We start from the raw sequence: 24715 nt of genomic DNA on the forward strand, positions 1-24715 counted from the left end.
TACCTGTCCTTTCCCCTGTCCCATCCTTTTTTCCTTCCCTTCTCCCTCAGGTAAATGATGAATAGGCTCGTGTTCATGGCGATGGCACAAATTTCCCAAATGAAGCCGACCTACTGATACCTAATGTATAGCAGCCGTCTGGTCTGGTATAGAACCTGACCGCTTCGGTGAGTGTTTCGAATTAAGTCCAGAAATCAAATTGCCCCACACAACAAGACTGGGCAAAGGCGAAACGAGTTTTAAGAAACCTTCATTATCAACAAAAGACTACAAACTGAATCTCGGATCATCTGAATCTGAAGCTGGTTTGTCGATGCATGTTGATGAGAACAGGGCCGGAGACCGAACTCTGGTTACCTCGTGCATTTCGGCGGTGGGATCAAGAAAGCAGACATGCGTTTCATTGAGCTCCACGGAAGTAGAGTTCATTGTGTCAGCTGAAGGTTGTCAAGAACTCATTTGGATCAAGAATCTTCTAGAAGAAATGGGAGAAAAACTTCAATATCCTCCGATAAAGGTAAGTGAAGATAATTAAAATTGTATTAGGGGTAGGCGGGGTATAATGAGCAGGTGGGGCATAATGAGCACCTTGTATTTTCACTGTAAATTTCCAAATTTTCAAAGCAAATTGCTTGATTGTAGTTTAATTACCTCAAATCCAATGAATTGATGACGAAACATTTGTCAAAAAAGCCGTTTGCTTTGAAAAAATAGTCAAAATGCGTGAAGTGGTCATGTACTGGGGAAATATTATAAGAATCAGCTGACCTAAAATAAGGTTTTGGAATCAAAATAAGAACGTAATGGGTATCTATCAAATTTCTTGATGTTTACTGGGTCAATGAAATGTATTTGTAACACTTTCAAAATATTTGTATAATTATTTTGTTAAAAAAATATACTTTAAAAAGTTGATAGTAGGGTGGGGCAAAATGAGCAACTGATGGAAAAATGATGAAAATTTTTAACATTTTAAACAAACGATTTTCACTTTTGGTTTTCTCTGATACGATGCGTATAGTAAGATTTTATCATTAATTTTCAATTTATTATCTTTAAAAAATCAGTATCTGTAAATTATCACCGTTTAAAAATGCTTTAATAGTAAACTCCATGGAACCCCACCGTTCCCTACTAATTAAACCCCATAATCCCCTCAAATTCTTATTGGTTGTTGCCGGTATGCTTTATCATTGACAAGAACAGTCAGTTAATATTTCGACACTGATTTTTAATTTGGGCCTAACTGACATTTTCGAGTTCTCTTCATCGATCCTCTCTTTGTGTTTTCACAGAATGTATATTGAGTTTTCCAAAGATTTTATAGTTGAAATGCGAAGAAGACGACTACATGTTGTTATAGAAACAAAAAGAATAATGATTTTGTTTGTTTTGATCAAGTTATTAGCGAAAGAGAGAGTCGACGAAGAGAAATCGATCAAGTCAGTTAGGCCCTTATGAAGAATCATTGTCGATTTGATTGTGTACAAAACAGGGATTGATTATCCTGCCTCACCTAGGGTGCTCATTATGCCCCACCTCTAACACGCAATCCACGATTTTATACGTTTTTTAAAACATTAAATTTTGCAACATTTATAGCTATAGGGTGGAAGCTTCAGTTTTGGCCAGTCCGGAGTTTTGGCCATAGTGCGGTATTGAGCCTGTTGCGATCTAAATCGGCGTAAATTTATTTTTTACTAGTAGATCCTAATACAATATGATGATTACAGCTGTGAAAACCACACATTTTGATTAAAAACTGGAAGAAAAAAATATATTTCCTTAAAAAATCTGCTCCCATATATCTATTTTGGCCAGGGTGCTTCTAATTTGGCCACTCCCATCAGAAATACACGTGATTGGCCAAAATAGAAACCAAACTTAAGAATATGGCCAAAACTGCGGCAGAGCTTCTATTTTGGCCAGTGCCACTTTTAATACAAAAAACAAGTATTGGCATGATTTCTGCATTTTTCCTTCAAAATATAGATTGAAACCTTTCTTCTGACGCATTGGTTGTTTTCATAGGATTATTGGTTATTTTTATAAAAATTACTTCCCTTAGACTGGCCAAAACCGGTGCCCGCACCCTATTCGAAATTTCAACGATTAGTTTTTGTCAGATAAGGTTCAAATGAGGATTATACGTCAAAATTACACATTGATTGCGCTTAAGGCTCAATCATCCGTCATCATTTTTCAGAAAATAAAAAGCAGTTTTCTCGCTGCAAATCAAAACAAGGATCATGAAAATATATTCACTGCATTATATTCCTCATGTGGAGTAGTGAATATATTTTCATAGCATAAACTTTTGTTGTGAACGAAAAAACTGCTTTCAAATGTTTGATGATGACGATGATTTCAATGACGAAAAGTTCAACGTTAATTTACTGGATTTGGTGGCAAAATGCTTAAGCTGCTCATTATGCCCCGCCTACCCCTAAGTCGAGAGCGAAACAAGATACTTCTTCGTTCGGGACTTACAAGCAAAGAGTATAATTAACCTGCAATACTGTCCAACGGAGGAAATGCTGGCAGATATACTCACGAATGTGTTACAACGTGAACGTCTGGAGAAGCTACGTAGCTGCCTAGGAATAAAGCCCGATTCGTTCGGGGAGAAGTGTTGCGAAGTAACCGTCCGAATTGGAAGATAACGATAGTTATTATTACTTTATACGGCAGTTTCCTATTAATTATATGTACATTCCAACTGCTTACTCCTCTGTCATAGCAGTTCGACTACTTAACTGTCCTATATTGGCTATTGAACAGCTACTCAAAATCTCTCAAAATATGACAGCTATAGTGTAGCATTTGAAATGCAAAATTTTTGGGGTTTTCAAGCAAAAAATACTGTTCAGCACATCCCGTTTTGAAGCGATGAGTGGGAAAAAGATAAAAAAGGGAGAATTAGAAAAGCCAGCGGGGAAAAAGTATGGAATTTTCAACATAATTTTGTTTCCATTTTCGATAGACTGAAGGATAAGCATTTAATCAGCCGTATATTGGGCTAAACCCATACCTACGCGGCTGATTTTTATGTAATGGAAAAAAGCGCATTCTAGCTGCTTATTGGTTACCTACTTGCACATTTTCAAGAAAGCGCTCGCTCAAATGTAGGTTATGCCTGGGTACTTTCTTGGATTTTGAAGATGGTCCCTCCCTTATCACTATCCTATATGCAACTTTCTCTCAAGTGGATGACGATGTAGGCTCAAATAAATTGCGCGTCTCTAGGTTCGGCATTCTGATACCTGATCTGAGACTGTGAAAATCATGATAATATGGCCCCAATGTATAGATTATGTTGAATACCTGAGAAGCCATTGCCAATGGACAGTGATATCTGCGTTACTTAAAAGCCCACGACTGTTCTAACATTCTCTCGATTATTAACACGAACCACACTTACATTGGCCGCTGCTCCTGCAAGCCTCATCAAGCACTAGCCGTGGCCACCTTTTCCGGCTCGGCCTCAGCAGCCGTAACTTCTTTGCTGCTCTCCTCCTCCTTCGGAGCCGGTGGCTCATCGTCCACCCGGTAGGTAATGTAGGCCGGCGCCTTTGGCGGCATCCAGTCCGGAATGATCTTCTCATGCAGTCGCCAGACCCCGTACTCGTTCGATAAGTGTTTTTCAAACACCACGTACTCCAGGCAATCCTTTTCAACGAGTTCGCTCCCGTGCATCAATCGCCCAAAGCGATCGTAAATAACCAGCACCTGCTGGGTGTGGAAACGTACCGTAACCTGCCCGAAAATATTATCCTTACTGATGACATCCGTGCAACGGGCATGAACAACTCGCGGAGGTTCCAACGATTTGATGAATTTCCACCGAATGGTCTTATCGTTTACGTTATGCATCAACTCCGGGTAGGCCCTTTCCGTGACGATTTCCCGCAGCTTGTATTTACTCTTCTCCATCAGCAAGTTGTGCGCCTGAATGTAAATCTCCTGCGCTTGGGCGGCAAACTCCGGCGGTTCAAAATCATCATCGAAGCTTCGAATCTTCCGGACAGCCATCATCGATTTGGTTTTCTTTTCTAGCAGTTCAAACTTTTGCTTTGCACCCTCCTTTGATACGGCGGACATTTTTCCATCGCCCTCCGGAGGAATGTACGCTTCAAACACTCCGCCGGTACAGCTGATGTGAAACGGACGCTCCATCCACGGTCGCGGCGGTAGAATGCCCCGTTCCTTCATTCGGGTCTTCATCTGTTCCTGGCTGAATTCCTCCGCTTTTTCGTTCAGGTTCGGAATGTCTACCTTGACGTACTTCTCTTTACGCAATCGTTTCCACTTCGGGTCGAAATGTTTGGTGCGCCGGTGGCGGACTTGGCTCTGCTGTATGGCCGCATTCTGGAGACATGGAGCCAGAAAGCCTGCTCGTGGAAGCTGTTAATAAATAAGGACATTGTTTTACACTTATTTTGCTTGCAATAATATGATTTTACCTGTAGAAATTTTAATCCAACGCGGCCGATTGCCGAAATCGATGCCATGATTATGAATGCGAATTCCCGTGTTTTTCGAGCTTTGACAGTTCACCGTCGATGTTTTGGTTGCTGAAAAACGTCTAACAGCGAACCGGTTCGTGATCTAAATTAAGGATAGGGGTGGAACGGAAATATTTAATGCACGGAAAGCAAAATAGAATTGGAAAGTGATCCCCACAGTACACGCTAACCCTCAGTTACCCAGATTGGTGTCAAAGCGACCCAGATTGAGCAAAACTGCAGTTACTCTAATCTGAGTAAAGGCACCTTTACTCTAATCTGGGTTACCGATGTTGGTGGCAAAATCTGGGTAACCGGTACCCAGCTCCTCCTGGACCTTGATTTTGTTAATTTATTTCCAATTTAGATTTTTGATAAAAAGCTCCCAATTCCCGTGTGCTGTTCACTTACCTGATGCAGGAAAATAGTTCCCTGGAAGAATTTAACTGTTTTCCCGTCATTTATCTTCATATTTTTCGAGGAAACACCCATAATTGCCAGCGTTCGCCTGACCGCTACCATATTCTCAAGCCGGAAAGTGACAAAGTGCCGATTACCCAGATCTTTACCCAGATTCAACCTATCTGGGTTTTCGGGTTACCCGGATTTTGACAACTGCTAACAACATGAAAATCCGGGTAGAAACGACCCAGGCGATGGGTAGTTTCAGGTTAGCGTGTAGTGAAAAGAAATATTTCATATTCACCATCGATCCACGGTTGTTTGTGAACCATTAATGGGTGAAAAAACACCCATTTTCTCTAGAACTGCCTCTCCCCATTTAATGGGTAAAGGCTGTTTACCCATTAACGGGTAAAGATGGTTTATGTCAAATGATGGGTATTTATTTACCCATTATTGAAAACCAAATCTCTCAGCGAAATGGGTAAAAATTTACCCATTTTTATTCATGCAATGGGGAGGAAATCCAAAATATATTGTTAGCATGTTAGTAATGGCTCATTAGATAATATTAAAGAATAAATAAATTCTATCTTTATTCACTCTTCACTGAAATATTACATAATAAGTTATTTTAACACTGAATTTTATTTGTCTGTATGAGTTCCATCAGCGGGGTACGCTTTCTTCCGGAACTCTCCGGATTTTCGGGCATTATCCGACGACAACTTTCTTCTTCATTCTCTGGGGCTCGGCTCCTTGTGTGTCTTCTTAAATTTGATCAAAATCGGCTTCCTTATTCCAATGAAAAGGCTCACCGCGTTTCCCTGCCTGGTGCGAAGTAGGAAGATTGTGTAGTTAATTATGTTGCGATACGTGTCTGGAATGTGAAACCAAAGAATCTGTTAACATTCATGGACTTTTGCACTTACATAATTGATACATACCGGTGGTGATAATCAAAAAAGTTTTTAGTTTAAATAAAACAGCACAGCAGCACTATTGAAGATTTCCTCCTCCTTGCGATTCCCACTCCGATACAAATTTATTTCCAACTATTTGTTCACCCATCAACGGGTGAAAAAACACCCATTTAAATGCCAAATAGGACTACAAAAAGCGGGTATTTTTTTACTCAGTTTACATTTTCAATTTTACTCCTTTTGTGACAGAAACATGTTTTATTCCAAAATGGGTATTTTTTTACCCATCAATGGGTTTTCGCAAACAACCGTGAAGCTATTTCTGGAGCAACATTTGAAAAGGGCATACAAGCATTGGTAAACAATGACTTCACACGTCGCTCCTGAGCCCCCCTCAGCTTATTCACAAAAACTAAGACCGTTATCCACTTATCCGCGAACGGTAATGGCGGCGGCGGGCATAATCAACCGATTCGAATTTTGACGTTTCTTGGGGATCGCAATCGGTTGGCGCCACCGAACGGTGGGTGAAGGGGTGAGGAGGAGAATGAAACTGTTTTGACTTTCCCCCAAGAAACGTCAACATCCGAATCGGTTAGTTATGCCCGCCGCCGCCATTACCGGTCGCGGATAAGTGGATTAGATAGAGCAAACATCGATCTTTCGAATAATGCCCAAGTAACCATTAAGCCGTAAAAATGGCATTATGTCGGCTCTATAGTCGAATGTAGAACCTGGCTAACAGAGCTAATTGGTTCTATATCCTCTTATAGAGCTGCTCAAAAGCCACTTTTGGCGAATTATTCGGCTGATATACGGCCAACTTTGAAATATCGTACCAAGTCTCTGGAGCGAAAGTTGTCAAAAGTGAGACAAGAAAACAAGAAAAAAAATTGTTTATCCTCTGTTCTTTTCTAACTTCCTTCGCTTCCATTAAAGTTGCTTTTTTGCTACTTCATCCAGATTCTAGCTGTTGTCCTCCGAGTTCCTGATCAAGTCCAAATCCGTTGCCTTTCTCATCTGCTCCACCAATGCACCATGGGAATGGTGTGATCAAACTAGTATTTAAAGCATGAAAAACAAAATAGTTTGGGCATTTCGAGGGTTGAAAATGATACGGGATGAGGATGATTCAGTGGTAAGGTTGGTGGTGACGAACACAGGAATTGATGCAGGAGAAGCAATGTTTATATAAATGGTCGGGAAACGTCCCGCATAGAAATTTACAGTTTGTCTTAGATTCCAAACAGTAAAATTCTTCTAACTGTTAATGTTGACATATCACAGACTGTTCTTTTCATGTTGAACAATGCAAAGCCTGATGCTTTGTATTATAAAAAATGGTTTAAGCAATTCATATCAAACTGTTACAATATATCATAGAGTACAATCACTGTTAAATTATACGGAAATAAAAACATGTCATGTACTGTTGAAAAACAGCGGCACCTTTTGACAAACGGTCGATTGGCTTGCTTACGCTTTTCACATACACACGCGTTCATTACTATACATAACAATTTTTGAACAATTTGTCAAATGGTTGCACGCATTGGTATTTGTGTGCAAAACGTGAAACGAAAATTTTGGCAGCTTCGTTTGTTTTTTTTTTAGTTGCTCTATTTATTTTTGGGGTAAGAAGTCCTGCAGCCTTGTCCTTGGATCCAGAACCGCGTGTAGTACCGGAACCCGATCGTTATTTGCCGCAACTCGGTGATCACCCGCGCAACGGAACCCAGCAACAATCGCAGTTCTACGGCAACGACGGCAGCTCCTCCTGTAAGGCAGATTCAGCTGCCAGAAGCACTCCGAGAGGCATATCAGGATTCAGCAACATCCTTCCTTTCACTGGACACTGGCACTGGGGGTGATGGAACGGGTGGACTTGTGGGTGAGTCATAACACCATCCACCGCAAGCTGCATCTTCATACTACCCAAAAGTTGCAGAGTTGCAGATGATTGGCCAGGCTAACTGAAGCCACTCGAGGTCTGTACGGCACAACTGACCATGCTTCCTACCAACCGTACAACATCAACACGGCGAAAAGTGCTGCCTGAAAGTAGATTGCTGGAAATATGGATCTGGTCAGTCGCTGTTATTAATAGCCAAATCCTTACAGATGGAATAGAATCCGGATGGGCTACGTGTGGCAGTCGAGCTGGATTTAGATGATGGCGTTGGAATGGATAATGCAAATTCAGGTAATATTTTCTTCCTCAGTCCTCTTTATTTTACTGATAATCCATGAACATTTCCAGATATTCAAGATGCCTGCGTGCGTGTGCATTCGATTGAAATGAGAAAGATTTAACGAGTGACACCGGTGCAGAAACTCATGACGACACCGGTACCGAATTCTGGCTCGGTTTTGTTCTGCCGACCATTACCGAACCGAAATCCCCAGGTGGACGAACTTCGACGCCCTTGTATAGCATCATCACACCGCAAATCAGCAGTAAATAAAATGTAATTAAAAGCGCAATATTGGAGTTTTATTGCTCAAAAAATATTACAAACGCAACAGAACCGATAACAACACGGTACAACTGTATGAGAACTGTATACCATAAGACTTTGGAACTATGTTGCAATATAAAGTAATTATCACGCATACTGTATATTTTATTTCGATTTTATATGTCAACTGAACTAGAACTGTTTGCTTAACTGTGAACTGAGCAAAAAATGGACAGTATATTGACCTTCTGGCAAACTGTAAACGGAAAATTTTGTTCGAGAAAATTGGCGATTTTTTATTGTAACATAACTTAACCGCCTATTCCACATACTGTTATTTGCTCGATAACCATCTGTCACACTGTTAAAACCGTTCATGGTACTGTTGATATATTGTTGCTTCGGATGTTATACGGTACTATTGAGATACTGTAATAAACAGTTGTGAACAGTATGATAAACAGTACTAGTACGGTTCATAGTTATGCGGGGTTTCACAGGAAGAGGGAAACGAGCTGGAGTTTGTCTTGATTAAAAAAAAATGGAATAATCAAGATAACCGAATTCCATTATCTATTTAACAACACCATTCCGATAAACATGCCAACAACAAAAATAATCCCGTTTCGTCAATCCCGTCCGACATGGATGTTTAAAATGTATTGATCATGACCGACTCGAGTCTGTTTTGGTCGAAATCTATTTGGATTGATTTAAACGTCATGTGCTCCAAGCCCTGTGACAGCACTGACAAACTTCTTTACAGCTTGTAGGCTTTATATAGGCTTACAGGGCTTAATTTAGTTCTTACTGGTTATAGTAAGCATTAGGAATGCTTATATAGAGCTACTTAGCACTGAAAAGCTGTTTAATGGCCGTTATAATGCTCAGAACAGTGCTTAGTGGTTACCTGGGTTCGACCTGGGTGGTGTTCATTTGCGTGGGCGGGCTGCTGTTATGCCCTACGGAGCGTTTTAGAAAAAAGACACAAGACCTTTTGGGCCCTTTTCAAATGTTGCTCCAGATTTTACGAGACGTGCTACCGATGGGCCGCTCATTGTTATTGTTTACATTTGATGTTTTTGTTTTCACGAAAAGTAGCATAACATGTGGTGAGCGCCAATCAGATTTTTGCTGACAGAAATGTTTTGATTTCTAATGTGGCATGTATCAATCCCCCGAGGTGCATGATATCACTAGCAGATAAAAAAAACCTCCCCACGGTCTACGGATATTGATTATAGTGGGCGGATTGACGCATTTTTGCAGATGAATGAACTCCGTTTATTTGATGGGCCTGTGCAAGGGGTAGTCACTCTACACACTTCATTTGTGCCGACGTTTTTTTAATGTGCCTACCAGTGTGCTTTGGTGTGCTCTAGTGTGCCTAGGTGATGAGGTGCCGAGGATCATGCACTGAACTGAAAACATGATAAACTTATCTCAGCAAACATTGAATCCAAGGAAAAAAATGTCCATTGTCATGAAAATCGCTTCCGCAAGTTTTTCTGGTTATTTATATTTTGGATTTCTTAATTAAAATTATTTATTTTATATTTTAGGTTTAGAAGCGGAGCATATATCTACAGCATGATGCCCATAGATTGATTCCTCAATAATATACGTATGGAAACTGCCAAAATCGTCACTTTCTTTTACGGATTTGCCCAAATCTGTTGTTCTCATGCCACGACAGTCCGGTTAAATACCGTAGTCCTAGGGCGTACTTATCGGGTGGAAAGAACTTGAGTATTTTCGGTAGTTTTGATTAATTTCTCATGATGGATTTTGTCGGCCAAATTTTCTGTAAGCCGTGTAATTCAGTTCAGTTGGAAATATTTTTAAGTTTAATTTCGATCCCCATGACCTACATGTCAAAGAGAACAAAACTGGCGAAACTTAAGGTCTCGTACGTTGAACAAAGTACGAAATACGGAACAGGTTTCTATGACAGATGTTGAGTTACTACTTTTACTATGACCCTAAAGGGTAGTAGGGGTAACGGGTAAAGACATGTAAAGATAGAACAGATGGTGGTCCTTCGAGGTGAACCTTAAACCTGATGATGAAATGATATTGTATTTCGGGGTTTAGACTTGATTGGTATTACGAATAAATGTTCTCTAAATTCAAAAAATCCCGACCATCGTTTCTGAGATCAATACGATTTAATTCTTGAAATTAAGGACACATCAGGGGTTGATCAAACAAAGGCTCTTGTGGGAGTTACGAGCCTCTCGTGGGGATCAAGTGTAATGCTGCTACGACGTAGTCTCCATATGATGGCCGATTGACAAATTCATATCACCAAACCATTAAAAAAGACAACAGTCCGTAATGTGGATTTACGTTTTTGAACCTAAAACATGAAGTAATTTAAAATGGCCAATGGAAATGAAAAAAAAGACAAATTCTTGCCGAAACGATTTTTACGTTTTGACAGCTGGACATTTTTTCCTGGTTTCAAAGTTTGCTGAGATGGTTTTCTCATAATTTCAGTTCAATGTTAATCTGTGCCAGCCGGTGCCTCTGGTGTGCCCTATGTGCCCAAGGCACACTGTGTAGAGTGACTACCCCTTGGGCCTGTGTCACATGTTATGCTAGCGAAAATGTAAATAAATGGTGTTGAGAGTGTACTGTTGCACTGCTCCACATCAGCGCGCCCCTCGGTGCGCCACGCATAGAGAATTCATCTCCACCCGACTGCAGACCCCATCGAGCCGACGCCGACGCCGCCGACATCGACAGCGAGTCTCTGTACCGTTATTTTTCACTGCATAACCAAGTACGACATCGTCGCGTTCAAACGTGTTTTTCATTCGCTAAATAAAGTTTATATCGAAAGTATTCTCGCGGGTGTTTTTCATTTCGCGCTTCCTATCCCGATTCCCGCACGCTGTTCTCTGCTGCCGTTTTGTCCACCTGCGCCATCAGGTTATGGTCCCGGCTGTGGAACGGAATAGAAAGTGCGAAAAGTGTTCCGGCCAAGAAGGCCGAAGGGCGTAAGCCAGTGATTATCCGCTCCCGGTGAACATTTTGTGGTTGGAGCGAGGACTGAACCGCGAAAGAGCGAAGAAGAAGAAAAGTGTTTTTCTGAAAAGTGGACGATAGAACGAAAACAAAAACAATGAGTGATGCCAAGTTCCAGATCCCAAAATTAAACGGGACAAATTGGCAAACGTGGTGTCATCGAGGACGACGCCCCGGACGCCGACGAAGTGGATGAGGACGAATTCGCCGAGTGGAAGGCCGCCGATCGGAAGGCGCGGGCCACGCTGGTGCTCCTGCTGGAGGACAGCCAGCTAGCGCTGGTGAAAGGCAAGTCGACCGCCAGGGGTGTATTCGAGGCGCTTCGGAATTTTCACCAGAAAACTTCCCGCTCGGTCCGTGTGAGTTTGCTAAAGAAGCTTTGCTCGACCAATCTCCCGGAGAATGGTGATCTCGAGCAGCATCTGATGACGATTGACGAAACCCTCGATCGTCTCACCGCTGCCGGAACGGACCTGGACAAGGACACGCAAATTTGCATGCTGCTCCGCAGTTTGCCCCCGTCGTTCGACAGCATCGTTTCAGCGCTCGATTCCCGATCGGACGACGACATCTCCCTGGACGTTGTGAAGGCGAAGCTGATGGATGAATACCATCGTCGGCTCGAGCGAGGGGATGTGAAGGTCAAGCCGGAGAAAGCGATGCGGTCAACGGAAACCAAGCCAAACAGTGGTAAGGAGACGCGTGTATGCCACCACTGTAAGAAGCCCGGCCATCTCCGCCGGAATTGTCGGAAGCTGATTGCCTCCAAGGTGGGAGGTGAAGGTAACTCCAGGAATGTGCCGAAAAACGAAGGAGCCAAAGCCGCCCACAGCGACAGCCGCAGCGTAGCGTTCACTGTCGGAGAAAAGTGTTCGTCGTGGGTCATCGACAGCGGGGCGAGTGCCCACATGACCGGCGATAGGTCGTTTTTCGAGGAGCTGCGGGAATTTCCCGGCGGCTGGATCACAGTAGCGGACGGCAAGAAGGTACAAATCCAAGGTGAAGGAAGCGGAGTGCTGATGGGCGTCGATGCCGACAACAAGACGGTGCGGATCACCATGGGGGACGTCAAGTACGTGCCAGGGCTGTCCACCAGCCTGATATCCGTCGGCAAGCTGGCGCAGAAGCAGCTGACGGTGTGTTTCGACGAAACGAGTTGCCGGGTGGTTGATGCTACCGGCGATATTGTTGCCATGGGCGGTCGGTGTGGCAGCCTGTACTACCTGCGATGCGGTGAGTCTTCGTTGAAGGTGAGTGATGGCCATCTGGTGAACTGCCAACATCAGTGGCATCGCCGGCTGGGCCACCGCGACTGGGCGGCCATCGAGCGACTCAACAAAGAGCAGCTGGCAAGCGGCGTACAGGTGAGTGACTGTAACCTTAAATTAGTATGCGAGTGCTGCTTGGAGGGCAAGTCTGCCCGTAGTCCCTTTCCTCCGGTAACTGACCGGAAGTCTTCAGCCGTCCTGGATATCGTGCACACAGACTTGTGTGGCCCGATGAAGCACACGACGCCGAGCGGCAATCGGTACGTGATGCACATTGTGGACGACTACAGCAGATTCACCGTGACGTATCTGCTACGAAACAAGAGCGATGCTGCGCAGAACCTGAAGGACTATGTTCGCTGGACCGAGAACATTTTTGGCCGCAAACCGAAGGTTATCCGTTCGGACGGTGGCGGCGAATTTGACAACGGCGAACTTCGTAGATTCTACAAGGAGGAAGGCATCAAACCGCAATTCACCACGCCCTACACGCCCCAGCAGAATGGAGTGGCCGAACGGAAGAACCGTTCCATTACGGAGATGGCCACCTGCATGCTGCTGGACGCTGACCTCGACAAGCGTTATTGGGGCGAAGCGGTGTTGACAGCGACCTATCTCCAGAACCGTTTGCCCTCCAGGTCTGTACCCAAGACACCGCACGAGCTTTGGTGGGGCCGCAAGCCGGATTTGAGTCATCTTCGGGTGTTCGGTTCCCACGCCTACGTGCATGTTCCGGATGTCAAGCGCAGCAAAATGGACGGAAAAGCAACGAAGCTGGTGTTCGTCGGTTATTCGATCGAGCACAAGGGTTACCGTTTTCTAGATCCGGAAACGGACCTCATCACCATTAGCCGAGACGCAAAGTTCTTGGAACTCGGGAATGGTACGTCTTCCGTCGAGATACCGATAGTTCCGTCGGATCCTGGCAAGCGACCGACGGCGGACAGCGAAATCAAGCTGATACCCTTCAAGGAGGAGGTGAAGGAGCATCCGGCCAGTGACAACTCAGAGGCTAACGACTCTTTCGAATCTGCGAATGACGAAGCTGTGGAGGACGTCCGACGATCCCGTCGGGAAACGCGCGGTAAGGCCCCGCGACGCTTCGATGATTATGTTCTGGATTATGACGCTGGAATCGCTGCTTGTGCCATGGAAGAGCCGGCGACATTCCGTGAAGCTGTGCAGAGCCCGCAATGGCGGCGAGCAATGAACGATGAAATAGAATCCCATGATCAGTGCGGAACCTGGGAGCTCGTTCCGTTGCCACCTGGGAGAAAGACGGTAGGTTCGAAGTGGGTTTATCGTCTGAAGCGGAACGAGCATGGTGAGGTGGTGAAACATAAGGCACGAATAGTCGCCCAGGGGTTCTCCCAACGTCCTGGCGTTGACTTTCAGCAGACGTTTGCTCCGGTTACGTGCCATGCTACCCTGCGTACGTTCCTGACTGTAGCGGCCAAGAGAGGGTTGATCGTCCAGCACTTCGACGTTAAAACCGCTTATCTCTACGGATCGCTTGAAGAGGAAGTATACATGCGCCAGCCTGTTGGATACGAAGCAAAGGGAAAGGAGGAGCTGGTGTGCCGGCTCAGGCGCAGCATATACGGCCTGCGACAGTCGGCAAGATGCTGGCACCGTAAGCTGAAGGAAACCCTGACGAAGTACGGATTCAAGCCGGCAGAATCGGACCCGTGCCTCTACATTAAGCAAACAGCAACGGCTACAATCTTCCTGTTGGTCTACGTTGATGACCTGCTCATCGCATCATCGAAAGAAGAAGAGATTGCAAAGCTGTTCCAGAGTCTGCAGCAGGAATTCCAGATGACTCGCCTGGGTCAAGTGCGCCATTTCCTTGGCCTGGAAGTAGAGCACGACAGCGGTCGGTACAAGATACGTCTCGGAACCTATATCGACAATTTGATCAAGAAGCACGGCATGGCGGATGCGAAGACAGCGAGATCCCCGATGGACGTCGGCTACCTAAAGGCCGAGGATACAAGCCAGCCTTTGGAGGATGTAACGAGATACCGGAGCCTAGTAGGAGCGCTTCTCTACCTAGGTGTTGTGGCTAGACCGGATATCGTGGCGAGTACGGCGATTCTGGGGCGGAAGTTCTGTTCGCCCACTGAGAAAGACTGGAGCGCAGCAAAGCGATTGTTGCGTTATCTGAAGGGGACTCGAGACTACAGCGTACAGTTAGGAGGAGATTCGAAGGAGAGCCTGATCGGTTACTTCGATTCCGATTGGGCAGGAGATACTGGCACCAGAAGATCGACTTCGGGGTTCGTGTTCCTGTTCGCCGGCGGAACCATTTCTTGGGCGAGCCGAAGGCAATCCAGCGTCACCCTATCGACCATGGAGGCCGAATACGTGGCGCTCAGCGAGGCCTGCCAAGAGGCCATCTGGCTGAGGCAGCTGCTTCGTGAGTTCGGCGAGGGACAAGTGAAGCCTACAACGATTATGGAAGACAACCAGTCCTGTCTAACGTTCGTGGAAAGCGAGAGGCAGAGCCGCCGATCAAAGCATATTGACACGAAGCAGCGGTTCGTGTACGAGCTGTGCGTTGCGAAGGAGATAACCCTACAGTACTGCCCGACTGAGGAGATGCTGGCGGACGTATTCACAAAGCCGCTGGGTCCATTGAAGCATAAGAGGTGTTGCGAGCTGCTGCGATTGGGAGACCCCCAGTGAAGCATTTACACAGTAAGGAGGAGTGTTGAGAGTGTACTGTTGCACTGCTCCACATCAGCGCGCCCCTCGGTGCGCCACGCATAGAGAATTCATCTCCACCCGACTGCAGACCCCATCGAGCCGACGCCGACGCCGCCGACATCGACAGCGAGTCTCTGTACCGTTATTTTTCACTGCATAACCAAGTACGACATCGTCGCGTTCAAACGTGTTTTTCATTCGCTAAATAAAGTTTATATCGAAAGTATTCTCGCGGGTGTTTTTCATTTCGCGCTTCCTATCCCGATTCCCGCACGCTGTTCTCTGCTGCCGTTTTGTCCACCTGCGCCATCAAATGGGCCCAGCGGTTGGACTTCAAAACTGGAAAACATTCAAAAAACAGATGATTTGAAACGTCTCATAAAATGCCTTATTCAAGTCCACGGAGTGGACTTACCTTAGGGTCTTCTTTTTCATCGGATTACTTTTTCTTTTTGTGGGTACACCGTTTACACAAAACAAATGTATTCTAATTAATTTTCTTTGTAATTTTTCACTAGCGTTATAACGGTCACGTGTTTTCGGCCGCTCACTGGATATATGATCCAGCTCACCACCCACCGGAAAATGAAAAGAAAACTGCACTGTCAGAATTATTCCCGCATCTTAGTGTTCTTACACAGAGAACATAGAGACACGCAAAGACAACTTCTTTTGAGTGTTGTTCTTCTTCTTCGCCCGACTTTGTTTTCATAATTTTGCTGGCGTGCTCGATAGGTAGCCGATTTGACAGTTCGATAGGTACACTGAAATAAATTTTGTTGTGGAAACTACCGATTCCATAGTAAAATTACTAACCGTACCTATGATTCTCAACCGACAACAATTTCCAGTTAATTCCACTAAAACACTGTCAACTCAACTAGCAGTGCAGTTAACATTACCAAAAATAATCTTAATTTAACAAATGAGCATTGTATTTTTAACCACACTGTGTTGTAAAATTCGTGTCCTGGAAAAATTAACAATGTTTTGTTGTTGAGACGACTATGGTTTTAGTTGAATTTACTACAATGCATTGTAATTTCAAGCATATTTCAGTTACCTTAACAGATTTTGTTGTCGGTTGAGAATCATAGGTACGGTTAGTAATTTTACTATGGAATTGGTAGTTTCCACAACAAAATTTATATTTATATATGTGTTATAAACAGACTGTAAGAGAACAGACATCCAAGCTAGAACAAATTTCATTCAGAAAGCTGTGTAAGGATTTGAATCTTCACTTGAGTAAGGTTGCAAACCAACACACGATGAAAACAGTAATACCCCAGACAGACATGTGATACGAGTGTGATTCCTGTACAACGGTACGCAGTGTCAAGAAAATTCTAACAAGACTGACTTGAACTGAGAGAATTTTCAGTATGGCACTCATTTCAAGCGCAATTGTACAGTGATTCTTGTATCACATGTGTGTCATAAGTATAACGCCGCCAAACACCGTATATTGCCACAGTCAGTGGTGAATTAAAACATTTCAAGTGGTGAATTAAATTTGTATTAGAAATTAACCGATGGCAGCGCTACGATGTTGCCACTTGTTTTGCCGATTTCAAATGGCCGTTAAATTCCTTACACAGTTTCGGAACTGGACTTGGATGTCTGTTCTCTGTGGTTCAAATGGCATTCACCGTTGAAAGTTTCTTACAGGAATCGCTAAAGAAGTTTCTTGAGCAATTCCCTTGGCAATTCCTTTCGAACACGAAACTGGGCTTAAATGACAATCCAAATGGAAGTCAGTTCCTGCCAGAAATCATTCAAGAAGTTTCTTGAGCGATTCCTTCTGACCACGAAACTGGGCTTAAGTAGGCCTTTTCAGTTGACAGATCCACGCAGATCCGTTTATAGTGCCGTTTGTAATTCAGAAGGTATTTCTCAGCCTAGTTTAAATGACATTCACCGTAGAAATCTGCCAGGAATCGCTCAGGAAGTTTCTTGCGTGATTCCTTTCAAACACGACACTGGACTTATGCCACTGTTAACAACTGTTGCACAAAGGCGCAAACGCTGAACTATCATTTTCATAGGAGAACTGTCAAAGGACCCCGAAATCAGCTGTTTTAAACGTCTTCTAATAAGGCTGTTTTGGCCGAAGGAACAACGTTTCTCCCAGTGTGGTGAAACGTTTCACAGATAAGGCCATAAATTCACCACTTCTGCAGAAAAATTTCATTCCCGACAAAATTTGCAAGCAAATTAGATCTCATTCACACCGATCGACACACCCCTGACTACTTCCGTCCGGTTGCGCCAGTGTGCGTCCGGTTATTTGAACCGTTTTGTGTTCATACGAGCCCGGTTCACCAACCCATCGAAAGAAATTCACACACATCCGTAAAAACACACGCACACACCCTCTCGACTTCCAATTCCGCCTTCGTGTGACTGGGCTGGTGACTGCGCCATCTTCTACCAACGTCGTCGTTGGTCGGTCGGTCGTCCATTCATTCATCGCGTGTGGTGTCAAGCAAACGGTTGTGTCGCGTGTGGAACTCTCCCCTGATAAATTCTTTCTGGTACATATACCTGATCAATTTTTTTCTGTGTGGTGTTTTAATTCGCGGATTTGTTCTGGGTTTGGCTTTGATTGTGGCGAAGAAAACGTGCGAAAATGTCGGTCGGATGGAAATACGGTCGATTTCGTAATCGCGGGAGGCTTTTTGAGCCCGAAAAATGACGGCGGAAGTCACCATACTTGAAGTGATGGGCAACGACAAGGACAGCTCCCACAGTGGATGACGAATCGGATTACAGCACAAAGGGATTTTCCATCGGAACGGATTGGTCATCGCTTTTTGTGTGTGAAGAAAATGCGTGCTCGCGTCGGATGTTTCCCCGAAATGTTCGGTGTGAAAGTTCCGTTTCGAAGGTTCCATCGTGGCACGGGAAAATCGGGCAAAAGGAATAAGAAGTGGAAGAATCGCCCGTTTGGGCGATCGCATGCTCTTCCGATTTCTTTTTTTTTCTCGTCACGATGGCGACGGACGATGGGATCGTTTCGCAGTGAACGGTTTTTTTTTGTCGATTTCGGTTCGGTTGTACGCGGCGGCGGCGGGTAGGCGCGGTGAAACGGTTGAATGTGTGCGTGCGATGGCCCTCGGTGTGAGTGTGTTGGTGCGAACCGGTTCGATTGTTTTGTTTGTGATGTTTGTCAGTACAGTGGGCTGTCAGCAGCGCGCACACAGCGGAACTTTTTGTAGTGATAAAAGAAGAGGGAGAAATTCTCTGGGTATAACATAGGTGGAGCGGAGCAGTAGGAAAGTGGAATAACGGCACGACCGCGACGACGACGACGACAGATTCCACGTTTTTCGGGCGCCCCGTTTTGACGTGTTCGGTTATTCGCGAAAGGAAGTTTCACCCGTGTTCGTCGCACTTCGCGGAATTTTAGTCTAGTTTTTGCCCAAACAGATCCGCATTTCTTTACTAGTCGAAGCATAGCATTTCTTACCGTTGGAAATTAATTTAAATTTTTCTTTTGTTTTCGTTTAGTGCTACCAAAATTGTGATATTTTAGTTTTTTTTATTTGAGTTAAGTTTATTTTTGTACCGAATCCGGAAGCCAATAGAAAGCGTTACATTTTAAGTTTTACTTGAATTCGGTCCGGTGTATTTTGAGGAAACCCAGTTACTAAGTAAGATTTCGTTTAAAATTTATTTTTCCCTCTAGTGTTAAGTCGATCGCCGCCTAAAGTGTCGTAGTTATAAATTTGCTTATTTCAGCTTCATTTGGGTGCCCTTATCCTCTTTGTGCTGTGGTGCGTACTGATGGGACAGCAGCACATGCTGTCCTTCGTAGAAGTTGGTCACCATTTTATTTGCGTTTTACTTTCGTGTCTTATTTTTCCCCCTTTGTAGCTCGCTCGCTCTCAGGCAGCTGTGCACCGTTGGAAGTTGCTTTTTGTCTATAAAATCGGAAAACCCACGGGTACTTTAACGCGGGGTGACCATCTATGGGGATGGTTTGAAGGTTTAGCAAACACACGTGCGCTCCAGGAGCCGAACAAAGCCGTTGCTCGGTGATTTATTATTTACTTGCGTTCATTGCATTGTGGGTGCAGATATTGCCGCCGCCAGTTACTAACTTCCGCGTGTCGATTGTTGAACTAGCCGATCGTGAGGAAGTCGACTTCCGATCGTGTGAAGGTCAGTTGTCTTGATCGTGCATATAGGGGGAATCGGTTTAATGTGAGCCGTACTGCAGTAACACAGAGCAGAAAATCAGAACCTTTCAAATGTGCATTAATTCCTTTGAGTGGCAGCTAACAACATTGGGTGCAGTCGCCGTGATGTATGCAAAACGCGTATTTCAGGGTCCACAGTCGTGAACACCCTTGGGGCAAAATGCGCCGTATCTACAAGCGTTTGAATCTGCAGTAACAGATCTGAAAATCAGAACCTTTCAAATGTGTATTATTTCCTATTATCCGCAGCCCACGTCCTGTGGACGCCGTGATGCATGCAACACTCAAACCACATAATTTCTTGGCGTACTGCATTTGGCGGCGCATTTTTTCTCCGTCCTAAGGGTGAGAAGGCGAGACTATGGCAAGAAGTGCCAAAAACAGGTTCTCCTGGTCAAATGATCCCAGGCTTTATCTTTCCAACGATTTTTCAAAAATCATTTTCCTCTACTAAGTTATTTATTTATTGTCAATCAAACGTAGACCAACTTGACTGACTTTTGGGTGACTGACTTGAGAGCCCGATTAGCTTGTGGTCCCGCAGTTGTGAATCAGCTGGCAATGAAAAAGTACAGGCTGGTCGATCGCCAATGTTAGCGTGGCGCTCTGAAATTAAAATTCTACACTGAACAAAAACGCCATCCTGCTTTGTCAGACTATCCAGTCCAAATTATCAAAATCACGAATCAATCGAATGTAAACCAACCTAAATTCGAATGACGATCATCTCATCCGTGTATGAGTCGATCGGTGCACGCTGTGTGCATTTAACTATATGGGAGCTCTTTGGAAAGTGGTACCCCTAGGGTTATCCTCACCCCGGCCTTCGCTTAAAACCCCTGTTTATAAAGCATATCGGTAACATTTTAAGTTATCCACTAGAAAACAAGGTTGGCCGATCATTAGTTTGACTTAATTAGATGACATCATACAGTCGATTAACCGTTTGGTTTCCGGCTTAGTAGTCCATGTCGGGGTGGATTTTCTTTCAGCGAGGGCAACAGACATGAACGTTCATTATATAGAAGATAGACGTCCAAGATGAAAAGTGAACTTACTGTATTTTGATATTCTTTCGGAATTTTCTAACGCACAATCGCCGATTTGCCTGTTGCCGTTGGAATTGCCCCAATGTGTGAGCCCTTCCAGCCCAAACAAGTATACTTTCTACGCTTCCGATTGTGACGGGTTGGAAATTTCGCCTGGTTGGGCAAACAATCTTCTGTTTGTGTTAGTATGCTTAAATTTGCAAACTCAAACATAAATAGCAACCAAGTCCGTCTTGGAACTCTCGAGCAACGAGCGATGGTCATGAATGTGTCCACGCCGTGGAGTGCATCATTACAACTTCGGCGAGGCCAGCCAGCAAAGTAGGTAGCCTTCGTTAAAATTTACGACGACTTTGGACTCAACCTTAATGGCATTAAATATTGGCGTCCGTTTATGGTGGGTACCTGCTGCCAAGTTTAACTACTTCAACTTGATAAACATTCGTCGACACTTACCCGTGTCTTTCCTTTGATCTCTTCTCTAGACGCTTAGGAGGAGTGCTTAGTACGCTCAGTCACATCGGTCGTCGAGTGTGTCCACTCGGGTGCGATGATGCGTCATCACCGCTTTCTGCTCTTTATGTCCGGCTTATTTGGCCGCATCCAGTCAGTGAAACGATGACTTTTGCTATAATAGTGTCTTGTTGGCATTAATGACAGAGCTACGTGCGAATTGCAACGTGTGAATTTCATCATTAGCAACAAGCAGCTCAGACGGAGGAAGTGGAAAAGGGCTTAAAATTTTGACAGTAAATCAACCACTGGTTGAATACTTGTCATGATTGTCGAATGATGTTCATGTATTTCCATGGTAAAATGATGAAAAAGTACGCTTCGTATTTCCATCTTCCGAGGCGTAGTTCTTAACTGATAATGTCTTCCTTAAATATGTAATATCAATGAGTTCGGAAAATCATACCTGTTAGACCCATATTTTAAATTACGACTTCGGCTTCGGCATTTTCTGAACATATGATAATCGTCACGAGATAAATGAAGCCATGGAGCTTTAAGTCTTGGCATAGCAATGTGTTGAACAGTGGGAAAAGATACGATATGATACGCAAATAAATTCAATATTTCAGCTATTGTGTTGTCCATAAACAAAGTAGACTCATTTTTCATCACCTCAATCATCATCATAGAAAGAATTTAATGAAATTTTGTCAACAATTTTACATGGTTTATAAACAATCTCTTCATAGCAATGGGGCACGTTCGGTGTAGTACTAGATTTGCATTAACGAGTAGAATTTCTATAAGGTGAGAAAGTAAGTTTTCAGATTCTGCCATGAAATGGTGGCAAAAGCGTGGGTAATTATGATTCCTTGCCTAATTTGATGCTGTTTGCCGTGACGCATGCAACACTCAAACCACATAACTTTTTGGTGTACTGCTTTTGGCGCCGCATTTTCTCTCCGTCCTATGGTGAAACGGCGAGACTATGGCAAGAAGTGCAAAAAACAGGTTCTCCTGTCTAAATGATCCCAGGTTTTATCTTTCCAACGATTTTTCAAAAATTATTTTCCTCTACAAAGTTATTTGACTTGACTTTTGAGTGCTGGTAACTAAAATGGCCATTTTTGTGCGTATCATGGCTAAAATCGAGTCAATCTTTAGGGTGCGCGTGTTAGCCCGATTAGTTTGCGGTCCCGCAGTTGTGAATCAGCTGGCAATAAAACAGTAGGGTGGGGCGGGGCAAGATGGGTCACGGGGCAAGATGGGTCAGTGCCATTTTTGGGCGCATTACTCATGTTTTGTTTAGATTAATAATTTTGTTAGATGACCAGCATGAATATACAAAAGTTTGGGGCATTGATTGAAAAATTATTCACTCTCATTGGAAATAAAAAATAAAATGGTTTTTAGCCATTTTTCTTATGCGATACATTCCATATAATCTCCATATAAACGGCCGCGGGGCAAGATGGGTCACCTTCAATTTTGAACGTATTTTTGGAGCATTCAAAAGTTATTTATTTTTTATTACAAGACTATCTCATAAATGACTTCAAACAAGCGGAATGAACACTCAAAATTATAACATAAAATTATGATAAGTTTTTAGTGAAAACATCGATTTTCAAGACGCCTTAGGACCACTCAAATCGTAAAGTTTTTAATATTCCAAATAAATCTATAAAATGTTTACTAGTAGCTCTTGTTTATTCAGTATGGATATGGAGCATATATGAATGCGGAACAAATCTTATATTTTGACGTTTTTCGTTGAGAAAATGTGAATTACTTAAAAGGTGACCCATCTTGCCCCGCACTTTTTTCACGGTGCAAAATCGATCACTTTTTAAAACTGCTCGTTTAACATCATATTTTGTATTTAATGAACTTTTTATCGACTTTTAGCATAGCTAACTAGTGTATTAAAGAGTAGCGGTCGAATACAAACCAATACGATTTGTATTTACAAAGTTATGGTGATCCATCCTTATGCGACCCATCTTGCCCCGCCCCACCCTATACAGGCTGGTCGATCGCCAATGTTTAGCGTGGCGCTCTGAAATTAAAATTCTACACTGAACGAAAACGCCATCCTGCTTTGTCAGACCATCCAGTCCAAATTATCAAAATCACGAATGTAAACCAACCTAAAATCGAATGATGATCATCTCATCCGTGTATGAGTCGATCGGTGCACGCTGTGTGCATTTAACTATATGGGAGCTCTTTGGAAAGTGGTATCCATAGGGTTATCCTCACCCCGGCCTTCGCTTAAGGTGGAACATCAAGAAATCCCATTGAAATTTTGCATACAAACTTTAGAGGCACAAATCTGACGAACGAAGCTTCGAACAAAGCCACACTTGTTTATCCTGGCTTTACTCACTTGCAAAAAGAGGCAGCTTTTCCAAATCGGGCACATTTGTTTACGCATTTTCAAGACTGGTGCTTTTGAAAACGTGAGTAGGGGTCCAAGTCGGCCATTGTGGCAGCCATATTTGTATTCTCGAAAGTTTCTCCTTAAAACCCCTGTTTATGAAGCATATAGGTAACATTTTAAGTTATCCATCGCTAGAAAACAAGGTTGGTCGATCATTAGTTTGACTTAATTTTTTCATATGACTCATCCAATTTTTGGATGACATCATACAGTCGATTAACCGTTTGGTTTCCGGCTTAGTAGTCCATGTTAGGGTGGATTTTCTTTCAGCGAGGGCAATAGACATTAACGTTCATTGTATATAGAAGATAGACGTCCAAGATGAAAAGTGAACTTACTGTATTTACCTTTTTGAAATTCTTTCGGAATTTTCTAACGCACAACCGCCAATTTGCCTGTTGCCGTTGGAATTTCTCCAATGGAGCCCTACCAGCCCAAACAAGTATACTTTCTACGCTTCCGATTGTGACGGGTTGGATATTTCGCCTGGCTGGGCAAACCATCTTCTGTTTGTGTTTGTGTGCTTAAATTTGCAAACTTAAACATAAATAGAAACCAAGTCCGTCTTGAACACTCCCGAGCAACGAGTGATGGTCATGAATGTGTCCAAGCCGCGGAGTGCATCATTACAACTTCGGCGAGGACAGCTAGCTAGTAGGTAGCCTTCGTTAAAATTTACGACGACTTTGGACTCAACCTTAAGGACAGACTTGTTAAAATCCCAAAATGGCCGCCACAATGGCCGACTTTGGCACCTACTCACGATTTCGAGGGCACAAATCTCTTCGTAAACAAAACCTGATCTTCTTATTTTAAGCTTATTACAAGTGAGCAAGAACATAATAATGAATTTCTTTGTTGTGTAACGCTTGCTTCTTGAGATTTGTGCGTTTGAAGTTTTGATGCAATGTTGAAGCGGGATGTCAAGACGTTTGTCCTTAATGGCATTAAATATTGGCGTCCGTTTATGATGGGTACCTCTGCTGCCAAGTTTAACTACTTCAACTTGATAAACATTCGTCGACAATTTACCCGTGTCTTTCCTTTGATCTCCTCTCTGGACGCTTAGGGGTGCTTAGAGTGAACAGTCACATCGGTCGTCGAGTGTGTCCACTCGGGTGCGATGATGTGTCATCATCGCTTTCTGTTCTTTACGTCCGGCTTATTTGGCCGCATTCAGTCAGTGGAACGATGACGTGTCTTTTGCTATAATAGTGTCTTGTTGGCATTAATGACAAAGCTACGTGCGGATTGCAACGTGTGAAT

The 24715-nt window shown here is 43.7% G+C and overlaps 2 protein-coding genes across 4 annotated transcripts in view; one reads left to right on the top strand and one right to left on the bottom strand.

Annotated features, from left to right (window-relative positions):
* Window positions 1-3379: 3379 nt before the first annotated feature.
* Window positions 3380-4609, bottom strand: LOC109431779 (large ribosomal subunit protein mL45). Its single transcript, XM_019708043.3, has 2 exons — window positions 4464-4609; window positions 3380-4404 (listed from the first exon to the last, which is right to left on the bottom strand). The coding sequence occupies exons 1-2, from the start codon at window positions 4509-4511 to the stop codon at window positions 3448-3450; spliced, it is 1005 nt and encodes a 334-aa protein (XP_019563588.3). The 5' UTR covers window positions 4512-4609; the 3' UTR covers window positions 3380-3447.
* A 13065-nt stretch (window positions 4610-17674) lies between these two features.
* LOC109431784 (protein krasavietz) overlaps window positions 17675-24715 on the top strand; it is a 30849-nt gene continuing 23808 nt past the window's right edge. The window contains exons 1-2 of one of the 3 annotated variants that reach the window (XM_029871988.2): window positions 17675-17833; window positions 18810-18952. The gene's annotated coding sequence lies outside the window, so the exon portion shown is untranslated. Of the gene's footprint in view, window positions 17834-18809; window positions 18953-19395; window positions 19402-24715 lie in introns of those variants that run through there. The other 2 variants (XM_029871989.2, XM_062855584.1) reach the window with 2 other exon arrangements.

This window comes from Aedes albopictus, chromosome 3, assembly GCF_035046485.1.
Source record: "Aedes albopictus strain Foshan chromosome 3, AalbF5, whole genome shotgun sequence".
Lineage (NCBI taxonomy): Eukaryota > Metazoa > Arthropoda > Insecta > Diptera > Culicidae > Aedes > Aedes albopictus.

What these genes read in the sequence shown, in the direction of transcription:
- LOC109431779 (XM_019708043.3), bottom strand. Translation starts at nt 4,511, where the DNA reads ATGGCATCGATTTCGGCAATCGGCCGCGTTGGATTAAAATTTCTACAG. An exon ending in TTGGATTAAAATTTCTACAG is followed by an intron (nt 4,405 to 4,463) that starts GTAAAATCATAT and finishes ATTTATTAACAG; the next exon opens with CTTCCACGAGCAGGCTTTCT.